The sequence below is a fragment of the Oenanthe melanoleuca genome, chromosome Z (genome assembly GCF_029582105.1).
Source record: "Oenanthe melanoleuca isolate GR-GAL-2019-014 chromosome Z, OMel1.0, whole genome shotgun sequence".
In the NCBI taxonomy this organism is placed as follows: Eukaryota; Metazoa; Chordata; class Aves; order Passeriformes; family Muscicapidae; genus Oenanthe; species Oenanthe melanoleuca.
In genome coordinates this window covers 2139303-2151985 of record NC_079362.1, presented here as the reverse complement: position 1 = coordinate 2151985, position 12683 = coordinate 2139303, and the positions used below count along the sequence as shown (strand labels likewise).

Genomic DNA, 12683 nt, shown 5'->3' with positions numbered 1-12683 from the left:
GAATACTCATTTTTTAAATATATCTTCATTTTTCCTAAATTAAGCGGTTAGATAATTGCAATATTTTCCACTTGAAAGACAGTATCTTTCCATTTTATGAAACAGAATTAACAAATGTAGACATAAGTATTTACTCCTTTCACTTCAATAAATACTTCAATAAGTTATGATTATGGCCTCAGAGCTTCATCTAACAGACCAAGGTCTGAAGCCTTTTTTATAAACTCACCTCAAAAGTTACAACGACCGTCCCGTAGGTTCCTCTCTCCCTAATTAGAGTGAGAGGCAAAAATTCATTTCTGCCCCTAGGCTCATTCACTGTGATTAAGGCAGACTAATGAGGAAGAAAAGGGACAGACAATCAGGCACAGATCAAATATCACAGCAGAAGGAAGAAATTGTTACCATAGAAATACCAAACTCCCACAGACAAGTTAATCCAATCTGCAAACCAGTCCGCTGATGGCCTACATTTCCTAGCAACCAATTAGTTCCACTAATAAAAACCTTGAAAGGTTTGAGATTAAAAAAATTATCATGAGGTGTGTAGAGTGTGTTTTCTTGGGTTTTGGGGGTTTTTGTTCTTTGTTTTTGGGGTTTTTTGGTAAATGGGCATAGTTACAATATACATTGGCATTTGAGCACTGGTCATATTTACAGGAGTTCCTAATCCTATTAAAAACAGTTTTTTCTCCATTAAAAACTCATTTATTAGATAACTAGACAATGGATTCTGTCAATCAAACTGTTACAGCTGACAGATCTCAAAGACAGCAGTTCACAGAGCAGCAGGGTTTAATACTGTGGTGCTAAAAATTTTTCATATTGGATTTTTTTTCAGGGAAGCCTTCTAAAGACTATATTGCCACAATGCCAGCAATAAAGCATAGTTTCTCTTTCTGATAACACAAACCTTGTATTATTGCAAATATCCTCCATACCACCAGAGTCACACCATCCTTATACCCAGAAAGGTGTTATATTATGCATATATCATGATGCTGCTCTTACAGCTTGAGAGTTAAATATAAAATCACTCTGTGATATATATTCTTAAAATTTCCAAGCCACCTCTTTAACTTTCCTATGGTATTACCCCTCATTTCTTACAAAGCGTATTGAGGGCCAGTGGGACTGAACAGCTTCTAAAACCTTTATATTTAGATGAGCAACATAGATATTCATCCAGGTTTGAGGATCTTAGGCAGCATCTCAAAACATAAAAGCATTAGAAATATTAAAGCTGTATATATGTATGCATACATATGTATGAATTATCTAGAGATGTTTTCAGAGATGTAACTCAGAATCGGTTTTCAAGGATTTGGGCGAATAACTAACCAGCATCTTTGACAATTTCCTCTTTATGTTTTCTAAAATATTCTATAATATATCATATAAAAAGTCATACCATGTTAAAAGAAATTATTCCAAAGGCATTGTCATTTGATAAGATTGTTACAGTGACAGATTTGGGTGAACCAAGTTTTATCCTTGTAGATGGTTTCTAAAATTAAAGCAAAAATAAAATATTAAGTATGGTAACAGGGAAAAAAGGCATTTTGATTTTACTGTCTCTTAATTATATTAGCTTACAAAAAATCTATGTCTTTTTATTATATATCACAATGAAAGTTGTTTAAAGCTATAGAATGCACTAAGAAAATTCCTAATTACTGTGGAAATACACTGTAAACAGTCAACAGAAAACTGCTTGAAATGAACTTATATCCCCATAGACATGTAATATTTGCAAATAAATAGAAAATTTATTTTTACTCAATTGACATCTTACTTATTAATGAACTGTTAGCTAAAAATATATGAATGTAAACCTCTGTCTTGTAGCATAACTCCTGTGAAACAGATCAAGATGAAGAAATTTATTGGTAAATATTTATAAAATTGCTTGAGTTTAGATAAGTCACATTTAACCTCTGCTTCTAGAGGACTGGAAGTCATCCTCTTTTTTGGCTACTCCCACCATCTCTTCCATGAATATTCTAGGCAGGAGAACAGAAACAGCTGAGTCTCCACAACCTAAGTCTTCTGGGCTCCAGTATACCTTCAAATGTTCACAGCTGAATGCAATGCCTGCTCAAGTGTTAGGCACAGCAACACGACACAGAGACATCCATAGAAATGTAAACTTTCTGAAGGGCAATAAGCATCATCCTGCTTGCACTCCAGATTTTAGTTCTTACCTATCACTGCTCCCAAGCAGTAGACTACACTGAAATCTATGAAATACCATTCACCCATATTAGATTACATACTGCTTTCAGTGGAATAGATACATTGAAAAATTGAGACTTACCAGTAGTGTCAAGTGAAATGTGAATGTCTCATCAGCCTCTGGAAGATCATCATCACAGACAGATATATACACTGTTCGGTTTGTTTCTGTATCGGGTATAAATGCAGCTGCATATGTGTCAAAAAAGTCTCCCGTGTTCTCTCCTTCAATCTGCAATAAACACACAACCAAATGCCACCTCCTTCTTCCTTCAGTATGTTCTGTATTATCATTCTAGACTCATTCAAACAGACTCACACTGTGCAAGCAGGTGAAAAAAAACCAGAACATTTTCTTCAGAAATACATATGACTTCCTTCTCTGCATAATGTACCATATGAAAAGGTTTTTTATTGAAAATGCTAGTACAGGAAGCACAGATCTGTACAACTCATAATACTCTACACGAATCAGACTTACCTTAGGATGTAACTGCTCTCTGCCTTCCATTCTAAGAACTGGAAGGAGCTTAGGCATTCAACCTAGACAAACAATTTGATCACCAAGGCTGGCAAGATTAAGTCTTCTAAAAAGAATTTCTCTCCTTTCATCTCAGTCAACAGAAGAAAATTCCCCTGATTCTACTGCAAGTGAGGTGATTAAAGAGAGATTACAAAGGCAGTCATGTAAAAACAGCAAAGGGTCTAGACCAAGTTTACAGTTGGGCACTGAGACTAAAAGGAGAGTAGCCACTGAACCAGCATAGCTGCCACACCTGAATTATCCTTCCTAGAAGATAAAGTCCTGAAAAAACCATTGTGAAAAAGACTATTCTTCCTTTCAGAACAGTGAAATTAGAAGTTCAGAGAAGAGGAAAAAAAGGGAGTTTTGTGGATCTCACCTGTCTCTCTTATCAGTCACATTCGCAACTCTCCATGTTTCTGAGTCTCGAAAAGCTCTTTAAAGAGTTATCAGCAGTTACTGAGAATATAACTGCCATGGTTTCTTACCGACACAATTGCTGTGATGTTAGCAGGCTTCCCGGTCCTTTCAATTACTAGACGTATAACAGTTGTACTTGTTTCATTGACTACAAATTCTGTTTGTCCGCCGAACTTCACTTCTGTTTCTCCAGATGTGAAATGAATGAGTAATGCTAAAAGCAAATAAACTAATAAAGAAGCAGAGGGCATCCCTGTAGAAAAAATTATATTAAAAATAAATTGAGAATCTAAAATACACAAAGCATTTGTGGCTGACCTTAACAATCAAGTTGACCTCTTTCAACTCTTCACATACTATGATCATCCTGTGAGTTTCAAAATGAGATTAAAACACACAGAGGTCTCCACTGCGACCAAGTCATATAATGTAAATATAATGTGTTTCTAATTCTATTTTCGTATTTTTTATTTAGTGATTTTCTAGACAGTATTTATCAACCTCTTCAAGTGGAGGAATAAGGAGCTTCTTTTAAGAAAAAGAAAATTACATTACCACAACTGTTTTCATTTTCAATCAACAATATTTAGCTGTAAGGTTGACAGTTCAACTTTCTTTGCTCTCTAGATTGTCTTTAAAAACACGCAAAAAATGACAGGAAGGGTGAAGGGTTGGATACTTGCAGATCATCTCACAGATCATTTTCTGACATCTTTTTCACCATGAAATATCCTTGCACATGTACTTGAGTCTTATCCCATTATCCTTTCATGTGTTCCTGTCCCAGAGAACAACTGCAATACTTTGCCATTGCAATCTTTGTACAGCCCTGCTTTGATTTTTATTTGCTTCTGCACAACATCTAATATTTCCTGTTAGGATATGCAAACTTACAACCAAAGTTTTATCTTACTTTCTCCATTTCTCTCCATTTCTCATCAGAGTCCAGTTTGGTGATGTAAAATGCAATTTTAAGTCTCAGTGAAGTCATCAGGTGTTGATACTGTGAAAGCTAAATTTTTAAAAGAATATGGCACAAGAAATTTCAAATGACTGCGTTGTTCTGCAGAGGCTTACATTGCACAGTGAGAATGTAGATGCTGGGAGAGAGCAGATTGCTGTCATAAGGATCTTAGATGTTTTGGAAAAAACAATGAGAACAAAGTTGTGCTCCAAACACTGCATTACAACATCGAACTTTAATCGAATTAGTTCCCTTGCCAAGTTTCCTTTAATCTGTAATCGCTATTTTACCCTATTACTTTTAAAAATTTCTGTACAAAAGGTACAAGCAATATTTGTGTAATTAAATATATAAATAAAATTTCACTTTCCTTAAAATTATCCTTGTAAGTGTTGCAATTCCCAGACAAATATGGTCAATCACAGTTGTATAAACTGTTCAGATCATATTACATTAATATTTTCTTATTAATAACATTTAAGATCAAACATGTTTGCAAAGCAGTTTCCTCTCATTATTTAAGAGCTGCAGTTATGAATATTTAGTCATAAATCATCACTAAAACAGCAAATGTCATGAGAACATTAAAACACATTTTTGTAAAATGTGTGTCAAATTTGAATCAGAACTGAGGTCCAGCACATACTCCGAATGTTTTGTTTGCAGTCAGGTAGTTTTAATTCTGGAATGAACAGAGAATAAGATAGCCTTCATATCACTAAAATTAACATAGCTTCAGAAAGACTTCAAGTCTTTGATTCATCTTGCAACAAATTCTTTCTGGGCAAGGATAATTTTATGTTGTCAGTACATGAAATTAACTGCTTTCAGGCTAACTAAAGAACAGAAAGATCAACACACATGGCTTATTAACTGTGTATAACTTGGAAGTCAAGAAATCTATCACTGTTTTTCAGAGTACCTAAAAGCAAACACTGGTGGGTTGACAAAGTTAGTTGATTTTAATTACCTGTAACAATAAATTCATCTAGATCTATTGAACATCACAGAGGGAACAGCAGAGCAAAAAAAAAGTTAGTGCAAAAAACCAGGACTTAATTTTTTCTATGAAAACAGCTGTTCTTTTCACCACCCACTTGAACAGTGTCTGACTCTGAAAAAAATGTGACACAGTAACGATTTTGGTGCATAGCTTCACATGACTCTAAACTTTTACTACCAGGAACACAGTCCTTCAAGATATCCATGGCTCTTACTTGGAATTCAGTGTGTAACAGACTGACAGAAACAATGCTTGATTCTCATCTATCCATTCAGTAATTCTAGTTCAGCAAAAACTTACAATAGGAAGCAAAGATAAAAAATATATATATCAGCCTCCTAGGATTTTAAATTATCAACACTTCCAAGGTTTTTTCTTTTTCTAGTTTTTTTCGGAACTGTTCTTGTAAAAAAAAAAAAAAAAACTCAAACAAAAAAACCCTTCAAGCTGGAGAGAGGAGTTGTCTAACTTTTGTAAACTCTCAGACAGTTACACTGTCTGCAGATGCAGGCGTCATCCATACTAAACCGAGGAATTTGTTGACCTTTTAGCTTCAGCTGTTACCTAGTCATAGACTTCGCCAATGCCTTCCCACGGTACATGCTTCTAGTAAATAATACTGAAAACATGATCCTTGAGGGCAAGATTACGAAGTTTAGAATTACTTGAATTCTATTACTTCTACTAGAGAGCATTCTAAAACTATAGGATTACTCCTGCGGAACAAGAGAAGTTTCACAATCAGTCACATCAATTATTCAGCTGGTGTGTATCCTTCCTTGTTACGTTATTTGTACTAAGATTTACTTTGCACAGCCTGCCAGAAGTAGTTTTTACTCTGTTTATACAAACTAAACTTTTAAAATTGTTATTTTTAAAAATTTATATGATGCAATACAATAAAAATACCATACATCCATACTAAGAGAATGCAGAAGAAATTTATTCAAATAGCTGAAAATGTACTATAGGTCCAAGTATTTTACTTTATTAAAAATGAACTCCCTTTGTACACTAAATTCCTATGTAAATTTATATGGGAACAAAATTTGTTCATTATTAACTATTACATAAAGTTCAGCAGCAGCCTTTGCAAGATCAGGGATCACAAGAGGACCCTTTCTTACTTCCCTCATCTCATTAAACCACCAATGACTCTAATTTGTAACTTGCTTTTTTAAATAAAGCTGAAACTCTAGTCCTTGTTTACTGCTAAATTTTGGTAAACCATGCATTTGGTGATCAAGTACTTCCCTCTGTTCCAACTAAATATTATTGAGTTCATTTCTCTCCATCCAGGATACTGAAATATTCTAGCTACATTAGTTTAATGAGCCAAAGTCATTGAAATGTTTTTATAACAATGTTTTTATAACAACTACAAGCAATAGAGCATCACACATCTTTCGAGTACATACAATGGATTAACCATTTTGTTGTCAGTACCAGTGGTAGTTTAAAACAATGCTATGTACTGAAGCCTAGATGATGTTTCTATGTGATAACAAAAATTCCTGGCATCAAAAGTAAACCATACCTTTTGAATAATAATCTGGACATTTTAATGATATAAAAGGATTTTAAAAGTAAAGAAAATCCCATTATTCCACCATATAATTTTAAAAAAGCAAAGAAATCCAACTCAGAATTCAGAGTCATGATCCCTAACTAACAATTTCTTTTAGTACACATTTTAAGGCACTTTTGAAGCACATTTGTATTTTCCACTAAAATATGGAATACTAGTGTAGAATTGAACAAATCATGTACTGATTCCACACGGCAATTTTCACAATACTGGCACAATTTATATAAGGGATACCATTTCAATCACTTGTCCAGTGGGATTCAAGTTAGGTTTATTAAACTGGTGAATCACCAGGATCAGCTTGCTGTTCCCAGTCAGTCTCTGGGACAAATTTCAGATGAAGACTTTAAGGATTATAAAGAATGAATGGTCTTTTCTGCAGACTTTTACACCAGCTTCTGTGCTTAATAAATTACACCCTTAAGAATGAAGAGATTTCCTGGCTATTTTCTTTGAAGTATGAGGGAATCTATAGCCCAATGAAACATGGAGAGATCAAGAAGGACTGACTCAGATTATAAAACTGAAATGAAATAAGCACAAAATGCCAGACAGGAAATGGGAAGTGGAAAAAGAAAGAGAGTTCACAAATAAAGTAGCAGATGGAACATGGGATTAAGTATTCTCTACCTCAGAGTTGTCACTGCTGTTTACAGGAGAAGCAACAAGCTGAAGAAGCACCATTCCCACCCAACAGCTACAGCCTGATTTGCCACTTTCCCATCCTCACACATATCACTGTATATTTCTAAAGCCCAGAGACACAGGGAGCAAGAGTATCTCCACTTTTTACTGCCTCCTACTCCCAGTGATTACAAATACCCAGCCAAGTCGAACATTAAAAAACTGGCATGCCTAGTACTTTGCATTAAGTACAGCATTACAGCTATCAGTGGTTGCCAGAGAGAAGTCTATTCATAGCAGAGATGTCAGAAGCAAGCAGCATTCTTGGCTGAATACAATGGGAGGCAGATACATGTGCTCTTTCATATATAAACTGGCAATTCTCTGTAGTAGAGAGGAACAGCACAGAGCGTGAAATTTCACTAGGTCATTGGCATTGCTGCACCTGCTGTAGAAATGTATTAAAACCCTGCATATTTTCAGCATTTTTATTTTAGGCATTCTCAGAACCTCTTGACATTTACAATAGTATTGGAGAACAACCTGGAAAAGCAGCAGGGATTATAAAAACTTTGTTTTACTAGAATTCTCCTTTCTATGTTGTCAAGGCTTCAAATTAAAGGGGAAATATTTTATTTTAGACTTGTTTTTCCCTTGCCTCAAAGCTCCCAAAGTTCACACATATGAAAAAGCAGATCATAAGACCCAGCATATGGATAGCAGACATTACCCAAGCTTGGTCTGCTGGTTGTTCCTCGTTTGGTTTGGGCTTTTTGTTTGTATGTGGAATAAGTCTCTCACTCTAATACAGACTGGAAAACAGTTTTCCAAAGGTGCTTTTTCAAAACAATATCTACCTATATCCCCTTTTTGCCTTCAGTCTGTTTCAAGGTGAATAAAAAAAAAAAAAAAAAAGAATTATACTGATTTTGTGGGCATCCCTGGACCATGCTAGTAGTTGCAGAGCGTGTCTCACCAGTTTCCATGAGCATTCTTCAATGTCACTGAATGTCTTTGCTTTCCAATTTTCTACATGTTTTCCTGTCCTCCTCTTTACTACAAAGGCCTGTCAGATACCTGACATTCACCTTCATATTACTAGCATTGGAAAGTACTAACCAAAGCAGCACATATCCAGATTATTAGGTGCTAAAAATCCCTTGATCAGCTTTCACTATCCTGAAGTTTTTGGTCTCAGTTGCCTACTTCCCTAGTCACTACTGCTGCCTTGACAGAACAGGACCACAGCACATCAGTAATAAAAAGATTAATCTGCATTTGAAATTAATGATACTGATATCAGTCAAATATTCCCCTGACCATTTTCTTTCCAACAGTTGGAATATTTTTTTTTTTTAATCTTGTTATCTATTACCATATATATTACTGGGAATGGTGAATTAAATGTAACCTGAACATCTTCATATGATAATACTTGCTCATTCAATTACTCTCTCTTGGAAAAGGCATTCAAGGATGCTTAACTTGTCTGCCACTATATTTATTTTTACTAGTCAGGAAAGTACATCTATCATCACAGCCAGGAATCAACACACAAAGCAGTAAAAGTGAGGCCAAGACAGAGGTATAAGGAGAAACTCAAATCATCTCACCCTGTTATCAGAAGTCACTCAGAGTTAAAAAGTATAAGAAATCCAGTGTAGAAAGTCCCTTGCAACTTTTCTGGAAATTTCTTTTCATTTTCTCAGAAGAATTTGAGTGGATCTAAACAGTATTCTCAATTTTTATGTTCTAAGCCATATAATCATCACTGAAGAACCAAACGTTATCTCTTATGCCAGGTAATGCTAGAGATTTTCTGAGGTAACCACTTGCTCTAATTCTGAGCAGAGAATAAAGGGCAAAACCCGCAAGCAGCATAGAATCCAGTATTTTTAGAGCAAGCAGAGAAAACACAAATCTGCAAAAATTTACAGCTACCTTATAATTTTCATATCAAACGGAGAACCACAAAATAATATTGAGTAGCTGTAAGATCTGGATTGTTTTTACCCACAGTACCTCCAGTGCAACAAGTTGGAGCTATTAAGGTTACTTTAAATATAGGTCTAACTACATCCTTGAAAAGCAAGACCTTATCTTTCAACATTCCTACTTACAAAAAAGTTTAAGTAAAAGGTAAATATATAGTTTTCAACTCCACACTGGAAATAATTTTCCACTCATGTAGTTCTAATGAACACAGTGAACATCTTTCTCTGACAGAAATTAATTTACCAGGTATTCCAGAACCAGGGCTAGCTTTTTACCTAGGTATTTTGCACCAAGTAACTGTAGCTTCAGACACTGTAAGCATTTATACCATCTCTCAAAATGGATTTTGCTCCAAAATGCAAGGGGATTAAAAAACCCAACAAACCAAAAACCAACAGCCAAACTAAATCAAAACCAAGGGACCTCCTCACTGAGATGCCTAGCATTCCCAGGTCATACTTGTAGAAGTAACTGCATGATTGAGGATGCCACAGGATCAGGCTCTTAACATATATCCAGAAATCCAGCTGATGAAGATTAGCAGGCTTCACTGCAAATCAGCCATTTATTATATTTCAGTAGAGATCTCAACTTTCACAATGATTTCCATTTGTATCTCAGCTTTGGAGGATTCTTGCATATCCTCAACACTCTCACTTAACAAATGTTGAGAAGGTATGCTGGCAGCTGAGAAGACTATCACACTTTCAAATACAGTATTTGCTGTGAATTAAGTTCCATGGCCTGAATGAATAGTATATGCCAAAAAAAGAAATTATGGGTTTCTGCAACAGAGTGGTTGTTTTTTTCATACTTAAAACTAAAAACAGAAGAAGTGCTTTATACATTATTTTATAGCAAGAAAAAAACCACAAAACTTTAGGGTACAGAACAGGAAAATAAAGCCTCATGGCGAGGATTAGATGGCATTGTTTCAGGTACACTGACAAAACTGTTGCTACCCTCAAACAGACCCTTACAATTTAATACACATATATGATCCAAACAGAATTTTTAATGGGTTGCCTAATTATTACAATAATTGAATCAGTGAGATTTTCTTGAACTCAAAAAAGCATATTATTAAATATAAGAATTTAAGGCTTATATAAAACAAGGTTCTTTTCTACAATAAAACGCATTAATTTTTCATTAGATTGCAACAAATGATGTTAAATTAATTAAAGAGCCTTTGTGTTGCAAAGTCCCCCAAAGACCTCTTTCTGTAGAAGTAAAAATATATTTGTGTAATTTGTAAAGATGATTAGCATGGGGCCCTCAGTCTAATCTATACTGTGGATTAATCTCTTAAATCTGGACAATCTTTTTTTAGGTAAAACATATAACAAAGTATTTATTTCTCAGAGAACTCCCTAAGCAAAATTTGTTTGGATACAAAACCTTCCTACACTACCTTTATCATGTATTCTGCTTTGCCTGCTTTCTAAACCTTTTAACCCATGTCACAATTTAATAATCACTATTTAATAATTATAATCATTCCCTTATTAACTGGGTATTTCTTTTAGTTCTTTTAAGGCACCCTGCAGTCCAAGACAAGGAAACCTCTTTGTTGATTAGTTATTTAAGACTAGCAACAATAACTATGCTGGAAAGGTGCTTTGAGAGGATTATACAAAGCTAGTTCTCAACAGCACCAAGCCAAAGGCAGCAAATTACAAACCCAAGTACTTCATTGCATGTAACCAAATTGGCTGGTTGAAATGCTAATTGCTTTTCAGCAAAGCTAAAGGCAGACAGGGGACCCGGAGCTTCAGAGAATGACAAGCATTTTTACCCCACTTCTGCACCATTGTCTTGCTGAGAATTATTCAAAATCTATTCATAAAGGTAGCTCTTTTCCTAACCTTTAAAAATGTGGGAAATTTCTAAAGCTCTCACCAACCTCAGATCTGTTGGCCTGCCAAACCCGTAACAGATGGCTGAATTAAGGCCATGTTAAATCCTTAATGAAGCAAAGCTTGAAACAACTCAGAGCAGTAACATATTGGACCAGTCCAGAATAAGTGACTGAGAAGTTTCTTTTACCATCAGAAAATTAGAGTCATAACTGGTATTCTAATTAATGAGTTTATACAAGTTACAAGATTAGATAAACAAAAAATATCAAGGCATAGAAAAATATATATTGCTGCTACATTATAGAGAAAATTCTGTCCTGATAAAAAAATCCACAAACACAAAAGCTGTGATAAACATGCAAAGCATCTTCTCTGTTGTTTAATTTTGCCAGATAAATTTAGTCTATCAAATATGCAAATATGCCTGTTTCAGTAAGTAACTGCAATCTGCATTTGGATTTACAAATTATTTCAGTACAAGAAACTACAACCACTTTAGTTTTTAGGAAATATTCATAAGCCAATATATGAAACATTTTTTTCATATTTGAGGCATATTTCAGAACTTACATTTTGAAAATTCTTTCTGCAAACTGCCTCAAGTTCTTATACGCAGAGTAAGCTAAATTTTGGAAGTATTTATCTAAACAATGTATTTCCCAGTGAGATTATTCACTGAAAAGGTGACTTAAGCAAATGAGAGTTTGCAGAAATTTGTGAAATAATTTGTGATTTAGTAGCTTTTTTTCTGAACACGTTACAGTGGGTCCACCTGGAGTAAGACAAATGGCAGATAATATTGCTTTCCCCATCAATCTTTTTGTTTTCCTTAAGGAATAGTAGTATAGCTCCTATTAAACAGACATAATTCTTGAATTTGTGGAACTATGACAATGCCTACAACTGACAGCAGTGGCTTTGTGAGTGGATTTTGATGATGGAGATACTATATAGAACCTGACTCTTAACACATATTGAGAGAAGGATTTAGACACTATGTATGTTGATTCCTACAGAGGAAAAGAACTGTTAAATTTGCATGTATATTACATTGCATTATATTATATATAATATACAAAATTTGCTATACCATAATTAGCCAGTCTTGTAGATCTGAAATGCAAGCACAATTTCTACAAATGAGTACAGATAATCAAGAGGATTACACATGTAAAAATAATTGTATAGGTGATCATAGTTTTACAAGGTGTAGGCCTAATAGTCCATGAGCAAATAATTTCAGCATATTCTTTTTATTTACTCTTGCCTACCTAGTTTTTTTCTTAGTGAACAACTAAATTGAGACAATACCAGGAACATCCTGGAAGAGGTTGGGATTATTCAGAAATAAAATTTAGCTAAACTGCATCAGATACCCTATCTCAAATAATAACAAGCATCATACATAAATTTTGCTGTTTCAATGCTCTCAAAAACACCTTACACTTCAGATGTAGCTGAGACAAATT

General features: G+C 34.6%; 1 protein-coding gene across 1 annotated transcript in view; it reads right to left on the bottom strand.

The window, feature by feature from the left end:
* The window catches only part of ADGRV1 (adhesion G protein-coupled receptor V1), a 267302-nt gene that overhangs the window by 244527 nt on the left and 10092 nt on the right, over positions 1-12683 (bottom strand). The window contains exons 3-6 of the mRNA XM_056514381.1: positions 3247-3431; positions 2318-2467; positions 1412-1507; positions 230-334 (exon numbers count right to left, since the gene is read on the bottom strand). Of these exons, the coding sequence (XP_056370356.1) occupies positions 230-334; positions 1412-1507; positions 2318-2467; positions 3247-3431 (536 nt within the window). The remainder of the gene's footprint in view (positions 1-229; positions 335-1411; positions 1508-2317; positions 2468-3246; positions 3432-12683) is intronic.